General features: G+C 41.4%; 1 protein-coding gene across 5 annotated transcripts in view; it reads left to right on the forward strand.

The window, feature by feature from the left end:
- UVRAG (UV radiation resistance associated) overlaps window positions 1-21,429 on the forward strand; it is a 92,753-nt gene that overhangs the window by 59,860 nt on the left and 11,464 nt on the right. For all 5 annotated transcript variants that reach the window (XM_068692730.1, XM_068692402.1, XM_068692641.1 and 2 more), the window contains 2 exons: window positions 3,802-3,880; window positions 19,324-19,415. In XM_068692730.1, coding sequence (XP_068548831.1) covers window positions 3,802-3,880; window positions 19,324-19,415 — 171 coding nt within the window. The remainder of the gene's footprint in view (window positions 1-3,801; window positions 3,881-19,323; window positions 19,416-21,429) is intronic.

The following is a 21,429-nucleotide window of genomic DNA, read 5'->3' on the forward strand; positions in this document are numbered from 1 at the left end:
GTGTTTTATGAAGTCTATGCACTAGTGGAAGGTAATATTTGTAAGATAGATATTAACCTATTTTTACAAGAATTCGCAAGAGTGAAGAGCGAACTGTGAAGAGCAGAAGCTGTTTTGTTCGTAACTTCTGCCTGTGCTTGCATGGTGGCTTTGCCAGGAAAGAATGAGAGGATCACAGAGTAGCTGATGTTGGAAGAGACCTCTGGAGATCTGGTCCCAGCCTTTCTGCTCAGAGCAGGGTCCTTGGGACACGTGCAGTTGGTTTAGAATAGGCCCAAGGATAGAGACTATGGAGCCTGTCCTGGCAGCCTCTTGCATTGTTTCAGTTTCATCATCCTCAAAGTAAAGGTTTTATTTTAGGTTCGTCTGGGGAAGCTCACACAGATCCTTCCGAGAAGCTAATTGAGTTGATAAAAGTTTTTCTGGGCTCTTTGTTTCTCCCCCAGAGTGATCAAGACTTGCACGAAGCATTCAAGCAAGGCCAAAGACACCACATTCATCTTTGTTGGACTCTCTCCAGTATACCCACATCTGTCTGGTGTTGGGAGCCCAGGACTGGACCCCATACTCAAGACGTGGCTCCAGATGGGAAACTTGGCATCTCCCCTTCCTGAGATCTATGGGATTGCCATCTGCCCATTTCTCCATCTGTCAGTCACTCTTCCCAATTCTCTGTCAGCTGCAGAGGTGCTGAGAGTGCTTCCTTGTCCCATCACCTGGGTTGTTAATGAAGATATTTAACAGGATTGACCTGCAGGATCAGCTGCCAGTCTGTCTCACTGCCTCCTTATCTAGCCTATACTTCATCTCTTTGCCTGGGATGAGGCCACATCAAAAACATCATTGAAGTAGATGAAAAGCAACACCCACTGCTCTCTTTTAACCTGCTGAGTCAGGTTGATTATTTACCCTTTGTAAATTTATGGTGACTGCTCCCAGATTTCTTGTTCATAGTGTGATTGGAAGTGGCTTAGGGTTAGTGACTCCATAACCTTCCCAGGGCTCAGGGTGAGCTTCTTGGGTTCTTCTTCTTGAAGATGGAAGTGACATCTGCTCTCTTCTGAACCTCTTCCATCACCTTTCAGAAGATGATTGAGAAGGGCCTTAGGACAGAAGGAAGAAAAACGCATCTTCTGTGCCAGGGGATGATCTCCGTCAACTTTAGAAACCCCTTTAAACTGGCAACTTACCCTACTGCTTGGTAACTGCTCTCAGACAGTCTGTTCTGGTGATTACACAAGAGATATTTGTGGCTTGGTTTTTGTTCTTTCCAGTAAATACATCACACTTATTCTCATCTTAGGTATGTTCTGTTTTAAAGGAGCTTGATGATTTCCCTCCCACCCCACTCAAATGTAGGAATGGAACCCAGGAAGGTAGATACTGGAGGGGTATGGGCAGGCAGATGCCATTCTGCATTTTATTGAGTGCTTTGTGATTATAAAGCTACTAAAAGAGCCATTTTCGAGTGTAACTTTTGAGCAAGCATAACTAAAACCTTACACAGCATGCCAGAGGAAGAGATTGAGCTTACAGTCATGCTTTTCTAAGAAGCAACAATTTCACGTAGGGAGCCAAGAGTTAAAGTTGTATTCAATTACGCTCAGTGAAGCACGATGTAAAATGTCGTGGCTCCTCTCCCTTAAGTTTATTGCTTGTGACCAGCCCTAATGGGCAAGCAAGATAACACACAAAGAAAGGAACATCAAAGTTGGTAATATTTTTCTGTATGTCATAAGCGTGCATATGCAAAGACATCCACTGACATTTTTCGAGGCTTTCATGTAGCTTACTGTGTTATGAAAGCTGACACGAGGATGTGTGTAGCTTAGATTCTTTCAAGATTAATTAATGGCAGTTAGAAATGTGAATATTAACAAAAAGGAAAAGAAAAAAACACACCAAGACCAACCTGATAAACAGAAGAAGCTCAAAAAAAGCTCAAAAAGCTCAATCTTCACCATTTCAGCTGTCGGAGATGGTAGTGAGCACCGTGGAGAAGTTTTATCCTCTTTACTGGATATATCGAAGGGCTCTGTGTCTAATAATAAAATACATGGTTCCCATTACTAGTGACTTAATGAAATGCTATCTTATACCAAAACAGGGCTTGTGTTCCTAATGGCGCTTTTATTGTCGAGCTTGGGAGGGTTTTATGCCGTTAATTGTAAAGGTATCCCTTAAATCTAAATCTTCCTTCATTTGGCTACGTGTAATTGCAGAGATTGAAACTGATTCCTCTTGATTTGTATTTTACACTTAGGGTAACGCGCAGTGGAATTGTTGTAGCATGTGGTCATTTCAAAAGGGTTTGTTTTCTTGCATGGGGAACCAGCTGGATTTATAGATCTATTAAGCAAGGTGAGCTGGATGGGTGCTGTTCAAGGTGATTTTTATATTCCTCAACTTCAAGTGACCTAGCGAGTTTGAAGGTAGCATAAAACTTGAAGCTGACATCTTAATACTTGATCTGCTGCGATCGCGACCTGCTAACCTTTAGCTTTAATGGTGCTATATAATTCTCCTTAAATGCTGCAAATGTACTCTACTGTGGGGCTGCAGTAAAGATTTTCGATTTGATTGATGTTAAAATACACTTTGTGTAATCACCCCTCTGGAGTGCGTGTTGTTTCTAGTAGATATCGATCTCCTGTATTTGTTATCTTAAATTGGAGAGGGACTTTGCTTTCTGTTGTAATGTGGGCTTAGTGCAGATAATATCCTCGGCATCTTGATTAGGGGCTGCAGAACGTGGGGTTCTTTAGAAAGACAAAAGTTGGTTTCATGGTGTAGCTCCCATAAATGTTAAGTTACAGATCCTACTGAAATTACCACCTTGACCACGGCTGACCTCAACCTCTGGTGGTAAGGAAGAGTCACAAGACAGTCCTCAGAAAGGTAGTTTACAAGTATTAAAAGTTTGAACTGCTCCACTTGAGCAAATAATCCATGCACATAATTCAGCAGAGAATGTCAAAGATGCTTTAGGGTCCACAGGGGTGGGTCTCCGGTTTTCTGCAGCAGTTGAGACCACAATAAGTCATTCTTCCCCTAAACTGTTAGCTACACTTCGATACTAAGAGCCATGGTTTATTATAATAGAACAGAATTAAACATTAGGAATCTATTTGCATGGGTTGGGTGAGCTATGAGGCTGTGTGTGTGAAGCTTGTTGAATGGAGAGGCTTTCACAAAGGAATGGAGGGACGAGAGCAGGTTGGGGGAAACGTCCAAGGGAGATGAAAGGTTTTATGTGAGGTTTAAGTGGGATGGAGAGCACACGAAGTAGAATGGTTTGTACCGTTTAAGTGTTCCTTTTGTGTGTTGGTAAATGGGCCTGGAAGTGAGCCTGTAAAGAGACTTGTACTCTTTCAATCACAAAATAACTTAATCAAAAGAGAACACTTTTTTTAAAATGATTTTATTAGGAAGTGAGCTAACCAAATGCAAAAGGCTGAATACAAAGGAGCAAGGTGGAATCTGATATTATGCTGCGTGCTTCTCAAAACATGCTTCACTTACTGAGGGGAATGCTGCAGCACTGGCAGGGTCATAAAGCATCTTCTAAAAACCTGAAATACTTCAGAAAATGCAATTCGTTAGCTGAATTTTGACGTTAGTTTTTAAAAGGCTGACTGGAGTTGCAGAGGGCTCCTGGTAACTTCCTCTGGAGGCAGTTCGTGGGCAGGGGAAGTACTTTAAATCTTTACCTTTCCAGTCGTAGAGTCTCTACCTTTTTCAGGTTCATTTAAGCATCTCAATAACTTCACCTTTAATGCTTTTTTTTTTTTTCCCCATCAGATTTCCTTTATATCCAAAAGGAGGGGAGAAGCTTCAATTTGAATATGGAGTATATCTTCTCAACAAAAATATAGCACAGGTTGGTACACTAAGATTTTATTTTTAATTAAATCTTCCATCTGCTTAGTGTCAGCGTGGCAGCAATGTGCATCTGCTGGCTGGTGATGCTGTTTTCTACGGAGAACGACTGTGAACTACTTGGAGGTGTTCTCCAAATCACAAGCTTCACTTGCCTTACTGCTTTGTGCTGAGACTTTCTCCTGCCCTGCTTAGAGAAGGGCTTGCGAGTTAACAATGACTTTTTTTCCTTTTCCGGTAGTAAATACTGTGAGCATACATGCCCTGTTTGGAAAATGATGAATGTTTTCTGTTACTTTCATCACACTCAGTTCATCTCATTACTGTGTTGTTTAATCTTGCTTTATTATTAACTACCCTTCTACCTCATTACTTATTTGATAAGAAAAGCCTTGCCAATGTATGACTCTTAAATTTTTAAAAGTCCTCTAATCATCCTCATTTTCTTGTTCGTATGTATTTTAAAAATCATCCTTTGCCTTGGCAAATGAATGAGACTTTTTTTTTTTTAATTTTACAAGTTTATAGACTTCTATTCAAGAAGCACTAATACCTGCTGCCCACACATTTGGTATGGAATTCAGAAAATGGCCAAAAAGCTGGTCTCAGGGGAACCTGTAGAAGCTGTTCAGGCTGTTGCCCAACCCTGGGGCAGGGTCAGCTGCTCTGATTGGTTTGACAGTTTTATTCGTGAAAAATCCACTGTGTTTTTTATACTTAATTTCTGTTTTTTTCCTTCCCAGTTCTTTTCCATCACTTCTTTCCTGTTCTACCGCTGAATTAGAGAAATACTTTGGGGCTATATCATTTGGTTTGTTTTTGAAGCTTGGATTGCATTTACCATTTTCCAGACTTCTGGTATTTTGCCCGTGCTTAGTGTATTTTGGAAGATAACCTCCAATGGCTCTGAAATTACTTAAAGGCTAAAATGTCTTAAGATGAAGTTAATCAAGTCGTGCTAATCTTGGAAATTTACTTAACCAAGCTGTTAATATACCTTAAACTGTGACTCTTTGTTGCTGGCATTAATAATGGCAGCCAGCTGTTCGCACTTGACTTCCATGGGGAAGACTAGAGGAAAAGAAGGGATTAATACTCCCTTTCCTCCAAACGATTTGATAGCTTTCTCTCTCCATTAGTATCAAATCAGTGCTGTCCTTAATCTATACTTGTGTAAATACATCAGTTTGTTCAGTGGCTTGTGAGTTGTGATGCTGCTTGCTTTGCTTTTCGGCCTCTTCTGGCTTTTCCCTTCGTGACTCTGTGAGTTCAGTTGTATCATGCAAGTATTGTTTTATTTCTTAATCGAAATTACAAACTATTCATTGAGCCCAAGCTGGTAGTCCTTCTATTTCCTGTAGTCTGGGTTTGTTGGCACTTGTACCTGTAGTCTCATTTTTTTTTTTAAAATTGGAACTGTCACCATGCCACTTCTTCTTCTGTCTTTTTTTCTTTTTGACTCGCCTCCTCAGAGATGTTACCACTGACCGACAGAGATTGGTCATTCTGGTTTTGTTCTTTTCTGATTTCCAAAGGACTGTGAATGAACTGTTGAACTCGTGGTCACTCATGCCTGTTGCCTTCCAAGTCCTTGCAGTAGATTTCCAAAAGCACTGGCATGTTTTTAAACTCATAAAAGTAAATGAAGACTTTTATTTAAGTACGTATTTGTATTTTAAAAGTTTCCAAGCTTGCATGGGGTCACTGGTGCTGGTACAAGCTATAGTGGCCAAGCTATTTGAAGTGGTTTGTACAACACCAGTGGTTCACATGTTATGGGTTGAGAACGTATGCCGTTGAATATAAAAACATAATAAAAGTAATCAGAATTTGTTGTGGGGGGGATCCTACTACTTATTTAATCAGGAAAGTGTTACTGAAGTCCACATAAATTGTTGTAGTCACCTTTGCTTTGATATTCTTGGTCAAACATTGCAGTTTTTATACTTCTGCCAAGAGGACGTTGTGAAAGCAGCGTGAAAAATCTGGCGTAGCAGATGGATACCGTGGAAATATATCACAGAAGTTCTGTGCTCAGGGGCTGACTTGATCTGGAACCTGAGATTGTTCGAATCCTTTGTGTTCCTTTGGAGGCTGGAATGTAAGAGTTGTAGTGTATCTTTAGGCTGCTTTGAGAAGAGCTTCCAGATAGGCTTAGTGCAAGTGAGCGTGGAAAAAGTACGTGTAACAAGATTGTTTGGATGGACAGTGAGAGCTGGTCTCTAGACCATCACAGCCTGTGAGGGGATCTTTTTAAGGCCCCAAAGTGTTGGCTTCAATTCAGGGAACCAGTCCTGCAAGCAGAGTTGCTCTGTCGTGATTTAGTCTGGATCAGATGCTTACCTCCCTCTGGCTGCTGGGTGAGGATCAGAAGAAGATGGGAGCAACAGCACCAGCTCTAGCAGAGTGCTAAGGGAAGAGCTCAGGTCTCCATCGCCTTTCTTGAATGCTTCATCAAAGTCTTGATCACCAAGGGTGAGAAGCAAAGAGCCCAGAACAACTTGAATCAACTTAAATAGCTTCTTGAAAGGATTTGTGTAAGCTTCCCCAGTTTCACAGAAGTTTTCTTGTGTGGTTTTTTTTCTTCCCCTTCTTTCACCTGGAGTTCTTGGGGCAAGGAGAAATGTGAGTGGGGAAGAAGTGCGACTGGGTTGACGTTAACTAAAATTACTGAAATCAAAACTCTTCTAGAGATAAAGTGGTACTGTTTTGTAAAACAGCAGGATAATAACAATGAAAACCACATCTTGCACTCGGGAGAATTCAGCTGGAATTAGAAGCAGCTCAGTGCTAGCTCGATAGAGCAGTTATTTGGAGAAACTTGCTTTGCTGTTACATTCCGAAGTCAAAACAATGTGTGTTAATTCCGAGAGTTCATAATAACTTCCATCTGTACGTGAGCACAAATTGTTTCAATCCCCATATTTTCTATTTGTAATATTGAAGCCCTCATGATGTTCAGAGTAGCTTGTTATGTAGGATAATATTAGGTAAGAGCATAAATTTCCAGCCGTGCTTTCAGCTCTTTGACTGCAACGAACGTACAAGTGTGATATTTTTAAAGGGAAATTAATGACTTGTGCAATAATATCTACAAAAAAAAAACTGGCAGTGAATTGGATGGCTCTCATAAGCATTAGGTACTGGGAGATATTGGGTAGGTAGCTGGCCCCACAGGCTTGTTAGCTGCTCAGTTAGGGATGTGTCTGGAGTATCAGAGGAAGGTGAAAATTTAACAGGAGAATGGAACGAACTCTTGCATTGGTGTTCACACCATGAAAATCTCCCTTCCGAGTGGATAAATATCAAGAAGCACCGAAGAGTTGAGTATTTCTGCTCAAATTGAGCACAACACACAGCATGGGTAAGGTGATAACTCCAGGAAAGCGTTCTCACTTCTCCAAACGTGGCGTGTGTCTCACAGCTCATCTTGATCACGGACATGGGCCAGGCTAAGTTGAGCTGTCACAAGTCCTTGAGCAGCGCTGGTCTTGGTGCTCCAGGCCTTTTGCTCTAGGCTCCCTAAATTTGCTTGCTGGTTTTATTTTTTTGCTATCTTCTTTCTGCATCCCCAGAGTTTTAAACAGCTCAGGCCTGCCTTTGGTGTAGGTTCTTCATTGCAGATGAAGAGAGATGACTTTACTAACCGTGATTTCAGTGATAATCCTCTTGAGGTGAGTCCTTAATGAGCATGCATAATGTCCCTGTTGGAGAAAGCCTGGCCCTGAGTTGTGTACGAGTTGGCATTACATTGCTTCTTTCCTGTATTTATTTCTAACCCATATATACACAACATATAGCCGTTGAAGAGAGCATGAATCTGCCATCTAGTTCATGAAACTACCAATTCCTTTGGGTGTTCACAGGGTTGCCTCTTGCATGATATGTGCCAGTCACACTATTCCTCATCCAGTTGCAAGATTGCTTAGAGAGGAAATAATTTATAGCTATATAGTCAGATTCTTCTGGTCCCGGTCAGCTATTTCATGTCAAGAGGACAATGAATTCATTTGCAGCTCTGCATACCAAATGATTTGGTGTTCCAGTGAATCTCTAAAAGGGATAGAAGTTGGTCATCTTATAAATTCCTTGTTTGGAGTCTCAGCCCAACTTCCCTATAGAATCACAGAATGGTTTGGGTTCAAAGGGACGTAAAAGATCATCCAGCTTCAACCCCCCTTGCCATGGGCAGGGATGCCACCACTAGATCAGGTTGGCCAAGGCCCCATGCAACCTGGCCTTGAGCACCTCCAGGGATGGGGCACCCACAGCTTCTCTGGGCAACATCTTCCAGCACATTATTGCCCTTTGAGTGAAGAATTTCCTCCTAACCTCTAACCTAAATCTCCCTTCTTTTAATTTAAGACCATCCCCCCTTGTTCTGTCTCTATCTGCCTGAGCAAAAAGTTGCTCTCCATCTTTCTATAAGCTCACTTTAAGTATTCAAAAGCTGCAGTGAAGTCTCCCTGGAGTCTTCTCCAGGCTGAACATCCCCAGCTCTCTCAGCCTGTCTTCATAGCAGAGGAGCTCCAGCCCTCTGATAATCTCCGTGGCCTCCTCTGGACCCTCTCTAACAGCCCCACATCCATCTCGTGCTGGATTCCTCAGTCCATCTGGCTCTAGTGGACTAGACCTTGAAACGACAGCATTCTGTCCTTGCCTCAGCTACTGGCTGTTGAAAGGAGGCTCACAAAACAAACCATTTTTGGACTCTTTTACAACTTTATTTTCCCTAGGGCTAAGTGGAGGAGTGAATGTGTCATGTCTTCCCCTGGTTCATCACTGGGGCTTGTTGGAGGCTCAGCAGTCGGTGGCAGTCAGAACAAACCTCCCCAGCCATCGCTCCCAGCTTTTATGGAGTCATCTCAGTTTGTACTGCGTGAGTGTTTTTTCTGATCACGTTGGATACGTGTTCAGGATCGTCTCACAAGGCGAGGCTTCTCTTCTGATCCAGCCTTGATTTGTGTTGTCTGACAGCGCCTGAGTGATGTTAGGCTGATATTCCTGTCCACATTGGCGTGGTTTGTTCAACCCTGGCCAGCGAATAGTTCTGCTTTCATCTGACAGTCATTAGCAACAGATGAACTTTGCTATTTGACAGGAAAAAATCACTCGAACAATCTCCTGTCAGTTCTCCCAAGGAAGCTTGTTTATTTTCACATCCTTGCGTTGATCTCTAGTGCAGCGAACTTTGTCTAGCCCTCTTTTTTCATGTCCAGAGTCGCTGTGTCCACATGGTGGCAGGCAACATTTACATGCTTTATAGAGATGTTGCTCAGCTATCGCTGCTCTCCTGGGATTTCTGCTCGGTGTTCCTGTAGCTTGACTAATGCACAAGGTAAGTAACCTTCCCAGAAGCATGGAAGAAAAGCAAAATTCTTCATGTTTGTGGTAAAACTGGTATCTTTTCTATTAGCTGCATGAAATAAAAAAAAAAAAAGTCGAATGCTTATGTGCTAGGGCAATAAGTAAGAAACTGCTCTGAAAATGAGCTCTTAAACATGAAATGAGGCAAGATGTCCAGCTCCTGGCTCCGTTAGGCTATCTACCATGTGAGAAAATCAACTTTATAATAGAAACGATTAAACTTTTCCATGGGAAGTTGAACGGCAGAAATGTTAGGGGTAGAAATTTGTTTTGGCAGTAAACACTACCGAGCAGAAGTGTCTTAAAGAGTTCTGTGGGTATCGGTGTAGATGCAGTGGTTATGACCCCTAGAGCGTAGGATACTGTGACTTGCACACTACATCTTTTATGAGGCCCCTAAACTAGGATCATAAAACGTACAGTTCAGAAAGAATGCACTGTCTGAATCTGTGGCCAATTTAACTGCACAGGGAAAAGTGTTGTTGAAAGAGCACAGGTTGAAGCCAGAGCCGAGTCCTCGTCTCGCGAAGTGCCAAGCATTCATTTTAACGTTAAGAGGAAGGGACTGCACCTGAAAAACCACAAAGTACCTTCTCCAGCTGCACAGAGCCAAAAGCTTTTAGGAGAGGTTTCATTCCTGAGAGTCTCGGAGGGCAGCAGCGGGCTGATACCTAGCCAGATCATTTAGAATTGGGGAATTTACATATGTTTTTTTGCAAGCTTGTTGGAAGGCTTCCTTTTTTTCCTTTCCTATCTCCCATGCCAAGATAAAATAGGTTGAAATGAGACTGGATTAGCTGTAGCAGCAGTCACCCTTTCATTCAGATGAAAGCCTGCCTCTCCTCGCCCGGAGGCAATCTGCAGTGATCAGTGAAGGCTCACCGAGGAGCAGACCTTGGCTCCCAGCTCGTACTGACCGCAGCACCTGCAGCAGGAGCCTGGGCAGCATGGCTGGGTAGGAGGATATTGCTGGCACCACCTGCTGTGCCTGGAGCCACTTCTCCAAAATAATTTTGGGGACACATGCTGGCAGGCATGCTCCGTGTGTTCGATCACTCGTGTTCTGCGCAGCTGTCGTCGTCTCTGCATGTTAACTCTTCCTCCTAAGCAAGGATCAAAAAAAAAAAAAGAGTAAGTGATTAAAATAGAACCAAGATTTAGTAATCAAAAGGCAAATGGGCTCCTGATAGAGTTAAGCTGACATGCACACATACGATTGCCAACTTAAACTGCTTTGTAGTTCATGTAAGCGTTGCTTTATGAAATTGGAAGAGATAGGAGAGCGGGAAGTCTGTTATCAAGCCATGGCACAACGTATTAGTGTAGGAAAAAGATGTGGTTTTATAATAATTTCCTAACGAGTAGGGTGTGTGCTCTGGAGACAAAGCTTGACTTTCAGATATAAAGCATTAGCACCTGTGGAATTCAGACCTTGTTCCTGTGCCCGTCCCTTCCTTCAGGAGCCTTCTCACTTTCTGCTGTGCTGCCATCTCTCCGTGGAAGGAAAACGTGCTAGGACACATACAGCCACTGGCTTGTCCTTTCCTGAAACCTGGCTTGCTTAATGCGTAAGAATTACTTTCACCTGTCACAAGCAAGTGACAAGTTGTGACTTCTTTTTCGCTGAGCTCCTGTTGTTTTCATTTCTCCATCCGCCCACGTCCTTTGTTCTTCTGTCGTTCTGTGCTCCGTGGGGCAGGGTCTGCCTCATACTTCTGGATAGGATTTGGCACATCAGGGCACAAATCCTGTTTTGAAAGCTGCGGCTATGACAGCTGCTTAATCACCCATAAATGCCTTTCAGGCTTGTTATGTACCGTGGTTGAAATTTCAAGCAAGTCATTTTCTGACAAAAGGAATAAAAGTGTCTGATATGTATTGGCTCGTTGAGTTTTTGATCAGTCCAGAACGCTTAGAAATACAGAGCTTGAAAGTATTTATTTTTCAAGAGACCTGACATACTAAAGGGAACATAAGCACCTTTCCTTGACCTGGTGTGTAATTCACACAAACATTTCTCAATATTGTGTAAATAGTAATAATAAAAGCTGTTCCAGTTAGCTAAATATAAGGCGTTAGTTGTTCTCAAGGAGAGAGTTGCTTAATAGCTTTTGATTTAGTGACCCTGGCTTTAGCTTTTAAGTTCAGAATATGCTCTATCATATAAGAAATTATTTCCAGTATTGGTGTGGCTTAGTGTTTTTTGGTGTTTGCTGAAGGTGCTGAAAGGAAACCAGTCTTACACAGGTTAAGCTATTGATGTTATACTCCGTGAATGAGAAGTCTTTCCACTTCATCCTAAATGTAGTATTTTTTCTCAGAAATCAGTCTCTTTTGCCTGCTAAAAGTAGAGTGATGGATGCCTGGGAAGACACTCTGAGCTGAGGTGATGAAACATGGGGCAGGGAGCTGAGAAACCCCAAATTCTCTGCTTGGTCTCTGGTACAGGCTTAATCACTTTCTCTTTAAATAATGCTTTCTAGAAGCAAAAGTGTTTTTGCTTTGAAGTAACAGGTTTTAGAAGGAACAAATCTGGATCAGTGCTGTGGGAAAAACTGCCAAGAAACTCCATTTCCTCCGTTTCATGTCGAAGGAGTGAGTAGGACCACATGCAAATTTCCCCAAACTTATTTGGAAACCGCTGCATGGCTCTGAACTGTCATCAAGTGAGGAAACCTCGTTGGTGGCAGAGGCGTTCACAGGCATGTGCAGATGCTCAGCCACCCCCTGGCTTCTGGAGTAGCCCTGGTGAGGCCACGCAGCCTCTCAGCTTCTTGTCGCTCTGATTTCCAGCCTAACGAGGTGGGTTAGTTCCCTGTACTTACCTGTGCACTCACAAAACTATTATACTTTTCGTGTCTGTAGGTCAAAAGCAAGCTTAAAATGTTCTCGTGCAGTCAGGGAGCTCAAGGCATAAAGCAAATGGTACGTGTAAGACAGAGGTACAGAGCGTTACTTGTCTTTCTCCTGGCTTTTGCACATCTAACCTTTTGTTCTGTGCCTCTTGCAATGATTTTTTAATCCAAACATTTAGGCTGAATGAAGTCATAGGAAGTAAGTGTGCCCACGTCTCGTAATCCAATAAACATGGCTGTGATGCTGAGGTGTTTTAAGAAGTTCTGACCTGAACCTGGAAAGGTTATGCTGCATAGTTTCATCTCATCGAGCTACAGCACAGCAAAGAGCTGAGCAGTAAACGTGGTTTTAGTTATTTGAGTGCTTCACTGGGGAGAGGGGGAAGCTTTTCTGAGGCCAGTAACTGCTCTATCTTCTAAATTGCTTTTTTTTAATGTTCTTTCTGTAAAATGGTCCTGGTATGAGAGGCACCTTTATGGGCAAGGGGGCCCACCTATGTTATTTTTACAACGAGCCCACTAACCACCAAATTTTACAGGAATAGTTTACTTCTGTAAGAGGCTGTTTCCCCCAGCCTGTCCCTGACACTGGTTTCCCATATCCTTACTGGGACAGGGGACTCAAACCACAAAGGCTAACGTCTGAGGCCTCTCTGGAGAGGTATTGTGTTTACTGTCAGGAAGGGCTTCACTAATACGAGCAAGAGAGTCCTGGAGGAAACGCAGCTTTTGGCTCATCGAGATGTTTAGTTCTGCAGTGTGTTGTGCATGTACTCAAACACGTACTCCGATTTCCTTATTTTCTTGTGGTCTATCTCCAATAAACACTCGTGCTGCGAAACCAGAATCCAGGGTTGAATATTGCCTATGATCAGACTTCGGTTTTAAAAAATTTGGAGAAAACTCGTAAATTTCTGGTGGGATTTTACAGCTTGCTGAGAATTAATGTTCAGGCTGCTGCTGCTTGCAGATAATGGTTAGGCTTTGTGTTTTTTGTGGATGCGAGGTGAAGAAGCAACTTTCTGTAATTCTATGGTAAATCAGAAGGTAGAAGGAAGTAGATCTGTCATCAGTAGAGAATATCATCTCCCTTGTCACTGTTGAATCGCTCCTGTAATTGCATTTCATGCCTGAATTTCTCCTCCCTTTCAGATGGACATGGATTAAAATCCTCCAGGGCAAGAAGGGAGGAAAGAAGGCAGATTGTTTATGGGATAGCAAGAACCAGTGGTGAGGAAAAAGTTACTGTTTGAACTTGATGCAGTTTGCAAAAACTGAATGAATTTGAGCTCCATGCTAACCTAAGGTGTGCAGACACTTAGCCACAACATCAACGTTTCCCAAATGCAGCATTCACCCTCTTGGAGCAGTGACCTTGCAGCATTTTGGCTGTTAGATGTCACTGCTACAGACCTAAGTAAGAGAAGAGGTGAATATCTAGTAGCTAGAAGCTTCTCCCTGATCAATGGGATGGGATCAGCTTGTTTTAGACCGAACATGTTATAAAATTAAAGTGTGATTGTAAGCAGCCTTTGAAGGGACAGCATAAAACAGTTGTTATCCTATTGCTGCTTTGATTCCTGTTTTGTGTGCTTTGTTATTGCTAAATGTGATGGGAGGCCTTGAAGATGGTTTCCCTGAAGGCTTTTTTTTAGGGCAGACTGGGTCAGCTTGAGGAATTTTGTGTGCTCACTGCATTAATGGAGGTACATAGGTTTTCAAAATGGTTGATGTCACTTATTTCTCTTGTTAGTTTAATATTCTTAGGAAAATTGTGAAATAAACATCTGCTTTTCAAGGTAGACCTCTGAACAGCATTGAAATTCACTTGGGAGAGGAAGGCAGGTGTTGGCATATCAATATCCAAGTCAGCATTACTGTAAAAACAGCCCTGTAGCGGAGCACTTCTTGTTTTGGATGAGGATTTTGGATGAGGGCTGTCGCTTCTATGGCAGTCTCTGTTCCTTCCAAAAGTGAGGCTGACAAGAACTTGAAGACTTGTTGTAATCTCAGTACTTGCTGTACTGCTCTCTTTCTTCTATTTCCTAAGAAGCTTGGGGGAGGAAAACCTCGTTAGATTTGCTTCCAATCTTGATAGATATTAATATGCTGCCAGTCTTTTAAATATGAAAAGTCAAAATGGGTTTGAAATGCTTAATTTTGAGATGGGCTGTCTAAGGAGCTAATTGATACCATGATGTGTTTCGCTAATGTTGCAGCTTTGGGGTTCTGCAGCAAACCTCCAGAGGGGGGAACAACCAGCTAGACTTAATGAAACAAAGGAGAGCAACACGTTAGGAGTGCAAATAATCTCAAATTTTATAATTTCCCCCAAAAGGTATAAACACACACAACTGTTTATATAGCAGCAGGCATTATTTCACTGATCCCCCAAGGTTGTTTATATAGCAACAGGCATTATAACAACACTTTCTGTTTTCATTATTGCAGTGCTTAGTCATCTGAATCCCAGCCAGTGCTCCTTCATACTCGGGGAAAAGTCATCCAGGATCTTGTAAAACAATTAACTATGTCATTTTATTAAAACTTGCTTTTTATATTTGTGTCCCAGCATTTGACATCCTCTGAAAACCTTATGTAAATGCTTGGCTTCTAACCAGCGCTGTGAACTTGATTGAAAGAACGTTTTTGCTTCTATTTTTGTTTGTGTGTGTGTTCGCATTTGTCGAGCAGATGGCCTTTCAAGTTCTTGAAGCTATTAAAGAAAAGCCTCATTTAACTAAAAATAATTCAAAAACTGCTCAGCTGCCGTAATAATACATGAACGTGGATAGTGTAATAGTGGCTTGGATACCTGTCTTGTGTAGATACAGGTGGTTTTACAACAGCATGCTGCCACGTTGATGACCTGCTGCCTGAAGTACCCCTGTCTGAGACCAAAAAAGCACAAAAATGCTGCAGGTTTTGGTGCAGACTCAAATATTACGCACAACAAGCACCAAAGTGACCGGTATCCTGAACTTGATGAACACAGTCTGAGCTACGAGACTGCTCCCACGTGTCTTAGAACAAGATGAATATGGCTGGGGAAGCAATGTGGGAAATGATGAACAGATGAGTTCGGGATTGGAGTCGTTGGGAGCTCCTAAAAGAAAAAAAAAAAAAGATATTCCAGACCAGATACTCTGTGGTTTCTCTTTGGAAGTAAACGCATGTGCTCGTGTACCACTCGTCATTAAATAATCTTATAGGCATTAGGATAGGAAATGGCCTACTCTTTGCACCTAAATGCAGGATATCATTATTTTTCTTAAGAGACAAAAGCCCTAATTTCGATCTTGGGTGCAACCTGATACTACACAGAAATAGAAAGATAACAAAGTGGTTTCTTTTTAAGCCAGTTTAAGTGGAAAAAGTTTAATAGCTACAGTATTTCCTAACTTATGGAGTTTGTGAGAGAGTGGCTGAACCCATGCAGGTTTGTATTTTAGTTTAATAGCAAACAGGATGCCCACGCTTGCCATGACCTGGTGAATGAATATTCATCTTTGAGCTGTTATCTTTAAAGGGAGGTAACCTTTTTGTATTGTCTGATGTGATTTTAATTACGTATAGCTGTCTGATTAACAAGATAAAAGACCTGGAAGATGCTTGGGTAGCAGCAGTGGATTGTGGAGGTTCTCAGGATGGAGCTGATCCCTGCCAAGGCACAGGCAGCTTTGATCCAGCCACTGCACAGAAGGAACTTCAGGTAGAAGCTGGAGCAATGCAACACATCCCTTCTGCATAAAGCAGTGAGTTTAAACCAGTTGTGCCCTGCTTGCTGCAAGTTCAAGTGAACTTGTTTGTCGAGCCTCACCTTCAGCTAATGTTGTGGTGTTTTGTTAGCTGGAACAATTTTCTCTGCCTTTGATGGAGTTTAGTAGGAAGTTAATGTGTGCTTTAAGAAAAAAAGCTTTCACCCTGGGAACTGTTGTTTAACATGCAGCTCGTTTCTACGTTTATGGTTCTCTGCTGGAATAAATAGCAGGGCATGATATAAAATACCCACTGGTACGATAGGCCGGTCTTCCATAAAGATAAAGTTGCCCTTAATATAAGTTTAATATCTTTAGATTCTTCTGTACAGGCTCTTTCTGAAACTCTTAGGACAAATCAAAACTTGGAGACTTTACAGGAGCAGACTCTAGGCAGCTACCTACCAGTAGTTACAAATACTGTCTTCTCTTCCAAGACTTCTCATAATGCTGAAATTTAATTTATCATACAGGATTTCCAGTGTCAGAGGTTACAGATACAAGTTTTCTGAAAAAAAGGATCACATTAGATGAATTTAGGTTTGTTTTTAAAGATCTTAGAGAACTGTACTCTTCACCATTACGTTTTCCCTTCCCTCTTTATATCTTGAGTTAGCTAACTTGGAAAGCTCTCAGTTACCACAGAAGCCAAGGTAACAAAGCTCAGTGAAATGCTGAAACTTTCTCACTTGGAGAAGGGTAAAAGGAATTTATCTGTGATTGAAGGCAATTAGAAGGTGAGTTGTTTTCTTAAATATCAATACCCTTAAGCTCTTCTGTCTTGAACTCTTCCTAAAGCATGCTGCATCCTGTTCATTGCCTCTTGCTGCTGGGGGGTAAGAATTGCTGGTGACTGGTTTGAGAGCAGAATTAGGATGCTCTCTGACGTGCCCGATGTCTTCAGCTCGTTTGTTTCCCAGTACGTTTGCTCTGTGGTTTTGTTCAGTCTCACAGCATTTCACACAGCACTTGGGAAAATGAAGCTGCGTCGAGGAGCTAAATATTAGTAAGGAAATGGCAATTAATATTTTATTGCCTGAGCATCGTTAATGATTTACTTACGGTCCCGTGGTGTATACACAGTCATAAATGGGAACACAAATCTTGGGTGCTTGTTCATTCAAATTAAAACAGGCACGTTTTCTTTGGATGGCTGGTCTGTAATATCCTGGAGGAACAATCTAATCTTTAAATAAAACGCTGCTCTTGCGAGTGGTGCTTGGTTCCTCTGGAAACTTAGCGTGGGGTGGGTGGAAATGGTGTTGTTTAACAGCAGCAATTGAAAATCAAACTCTGTTTCTTAGGAGAATCAGGACAGCATGCAGGCACCTCCTGCAGCTCCTTTTCCTACCCAGACTGTTTCACTGCTCCTCTTCTCTCTGCCTTTCTCTCTGCAGCCTCTGACAAGCAGAGGGTGGGAGCAGAAGGAAGAGAAGTTCTGTTTTCTCAAATAAGAGAAATCTCAGGGTTTCTCCTTCTACATTTGTTTTTACTATGGGCTGTACATGTAGTGAGTTCTCCAGGACAGAGATTTTTTAGGTTCACTTTGTAAATATATCATCATCAGCTGGTATTGATAAAGCCACCTAAGGCAATATCCCTTTTCTTTAAGCAATTACAAAGATGGAGTAGAATATAATTTATGAAGTTCAATCCATCATTTTTTTTCTAGAGGCTTCACAAAACTTGCATCCTAACTTTGCATGCTATTTACACTATATTTTTTTTAGCAGAAGCAATGTTTCTGTACGTGTCTTTTGATACAAGTGTGTCTCGCATGTATTCTTCTGATCTTGGCTGTTGGAAATAGAGATCCTTTAATCCAATTCTTTTCATGCTATGAAACCTTAGAATTTAAGGATGACTGTAAAAACGGGTATTCTATAAAAAAAAAAAAAAAAACAACTTTGTAGTAGGAGGAACAAATGTAATGGTTTTAATTTTATTTTTTTTGCTTTTTTTATTTCTTTTGCCCCAGGCTAGTTCTTTGGTTAACCAAATCCACTGTAATCCCATCAGGAGAATGTGGTGATCATTTAGTAATTTATATTGTATGCTTGTCTTAATCCAGGTTCTGTCACTGTAGCAGAAAATATGAACCCAAGCCCACCATATGACTCGGCTGTGTCCATATGGAAATAATAAACTATGTAATAAATGGCCTCCTGTTGTACAATGCAGTGCCGCGGATGATTTTCTTCCAAAGCAATTTTTCTTTCTAAAACTCAGACAAGCACAGAAATCATTCCCAATTTCAAGAGCCCTTTTCTACGGAGAAATTGTTTAGGTCTTTGTTTGGGAAGTCGCGTGGGCTCCTGGTTCAGGTCAGAAACCTTTCTAACTCAGAGGATGCTTACACCTTGCTTTCATGACTTACAGAAACAGGTGTGTAGCTCAAAGAAATATAATATTTAACTGGTACTATTGAATGTTTTAGCAGCTAGCTTCATCAGTACCGAATTTGTACAGGTCTGAGGCAAGGTGCAGCTTCTAGAGGGTTTTAATATCTGTTGACAACTACCTATCAATTTGGTACTGCTTCATTCCAATATTATTTTCAAAGATGTTTGAATTTAGGGATATTTTCCATATTTGAACCACACGAGGGATAAATTGCCCTGCAGATCTTCCCTGAAGTTTTGGGATTCAAACCTGAAGACTTTTCCTTCTTTCCATGTGCCCTTTTCTTCAAAGGCAATTTTAGGTGGGGACTTCTTAAGTGAGTAGTTTATTGTGATAAGCAGTGAATTAATTCGTGTGTACTTCATTTTGATAACCTGAGGGTAAAAACAAGTTGCAGTTTCCGTGGAGTCAGTATATTGAAGCTTTTAATTTCTGGCTGCATCTCCTTAATTCCAGGTAGGAATTCATACATGGGCTAAAGCAGGTCGATGTTAGAACCTGCTCTGAGCCACGTGACACTGGATTCAATTATGAAAATAGTTTATATGCTGATACAAACAGTTAAAAGAACCCAGATTTAGTTCAGCCTTGTGACAGTCTGTATTTTTACCAGTTGATGTTGCTGTAATAATTCCTCTACTGATTCCAGCTAACGCTGATACACTCAGGATGACAGACGACACTTGCACAGAAATAAATTTTTCAACTCGGTGAATGTAGGACATTGTGTTGAAAGTCAGTCTGCTCCCTTAATAACTCTATTTTTTTTATTAAGCTGTGAGGCCACTCTCCTGGTACAGATAGGAAACGGAAAAAGCGTAATGAGGTTTAACAGTTGCGTTGACTGATCATTTTGTCCCTGTTCTTGGGTGGGTTTTTGCTAATCTGAGGTTATGAGCATTAAATGGAATATTTCCTTAAGGGCAATAGATCTCCTGGAGCTGCTTGATTATCCTACGTTTTACTTGAAAACCTGACAAATTAACTGAGCATATTACTATATCCGTTGGAATCTGGGGTTTGGAAAGCCTTCCTAATTCTCTTTTTTCCTGTTTTTGTAGCTTAGATATCAACACGGGCTGAGTACTCCAGACCTAAGGCAAACTCTTCCTAACCTGAAAAATTTCATGGAGCTTGGGCTAATGGTTAGATGGTAAGTATTTTTCTTTGATTGTGTATTTCTTTTTCCTTGTAATTTAACCTTGTGATTTAAAGGAGGTGGATGCTACAGGAAACATCACTGTAAAGATTTTTCACAAACAAGCAGCTCCTCTTGACAAGTGAAGAGTGCTCAGTGAAGGTAATTACTTTCTCAAACTACAGGTTGCACGAACAGTAGGATCTTTTTGGCTTTTACTTCTGGTTTTGTAACATCTTTTCATGTGATGGGCCCGTGACACTTGGGGGGGAATTATGGAAGGAGAAAAGACTGTTTAAAATGCAGTGTTTTTACCAAAAGGCAGACAAGTATTCTGTTAAGACTGAGTCTAAGGGCTGGCAGTAGATGTACCTTGTGTATTGTAATACTCCAGGAGGATGGGAGGGCAGAAAGGTGCTAAGACATTAAGTAAATCAGGTCTTACAGCCTGATCAGTGTCTGCTCTCCCATTTGTTTTAAAGTTTAATCCAGGTGAGCTGCATGGGAATCTGAATTAAGAGTCAACACCATCTGAGCATCCTCGCTGCTAAGGAAAATAGCCATTGCATGTTGCTATGTTAGCAGCATATTGCTGCTAAATGGGAAGCTCTGTTAATCAGGAATTGAGCATTATTGAAGCCTTCCAGGGAAATCTTAATCGTTTCTGCTCTGATTTGCTCTGGAGGATCCAAAATCTTCTCTGCTGTCTTTGTAGAAAATCAAAGCAAATTGGTTTCTACACTACAAGACCAAGCTAGCATAGGGTTACCTTGCAGAAGCTGCTTGAGCGTGAGATTTGAGAAATTCTCCTTAAAACCACTGAGATGATAAACTTCAACTTCCAAAGGCTATCCACTGCTGGGTGTATTACTGCAGGTCGTAGATGCTTCATATTCTTACTTTTTATCTATGGTCTTTGAATTATGACTGCCTGTACAGTGTCTTCCTTAAGCAATTCTTTTGTCCTGCATTCCCATCCTCAGTCTTTGGGTGCCTGAATCCCACCCAAACATAGCACTGTGTGATTTTAGGAGTCCTAGATCAGTTATTCACCCCTGCCACAAGGTTGCAGAGGTCACATATGGTCCCTGTGTCATTGCCTGGTCTTGTGCAGATACTCTGGATGCTCCAAGGTGTTGAAAATACCATCCAGTATGAGGTAACCACTCCTGGTTTTTGGTTTTTGATCACTTGATTATGCCCTGGTGATAGATATGGACTCCATCACTGATTCAGTTCACCTGAAAAATATATATTTTTTTTTTGGTATAGATACTCAGTTTGGGTGGAAGGCTGTTTCCAGCCTTCCTAGAGGAAACTAATTGATTTGAATGGGATAATAAAGTACTAAGCACTAATAGGCAAACCTGAATATTTTGAGGCTTGTATGTGGCTTGTAGAAAACTCAGAAAACCAAATTGGAACAAATTTTAAAATCTGATGTGAAATCACAGTAAATATTGTGACAGTGGTAGTCACAAAGCTAAATTCCTTGCATGTTAAGCCAATGGAAGTAACAAGGTCTCTAGTAGCAGTATGATGCAGACTACTCTGGTTACACTCCTCATGACAAGAATAGGGGCAGCACAGCATAAGCTAGATTTTTCTGGTGATAGAAAAACCTGTCTTAAATTGATGCAGGAAAAAGTGTTTTGATAAATAATCCTATGTTGAAATCAGGGTACAAACCCTGCTGATACACAGCCTTCTCAATTATGTTCCCACTTCTACAACTTTTAAAGGATTTTGCTTTTTTGAAAAGATTCTTATTGCTGATTTCTAGTAGGCTCCTAAAATGTTGCTAGGCTCTAAGAGTATTTTTTTTTCCCTGCAATATACAGAATGTGGGAAGGAGAACACTTCACTTGTAAAGGCAGTTTCTGATCACATGCATTTCAATACAAAAAAAAAAAAAAATTTGCTACTCCAGTTGAAAATTACAGGAGCAGGTTTCAAGCAGGGTTAGTGCCTTAGAGAAATGCTGCTCAGTATCAGACCCTGGAACAAAATATCTACTGCAGGGGGTAAC

The sequence above is a fragment of the Anas acuta genome, chromosome 1 (assembly GCF_963932015.1).
Source record: "Anas acuta chromosome 1, bAnaAcu1.1, whole genome shotgun sequence".
In the NCBI taxonomy this organism is placed as follows: domain Eukaryota; kingdom Metazoa; phylum Chordata; class Aves; order Anseriformes; family Anatidae; genus Anas; species Anas acuta.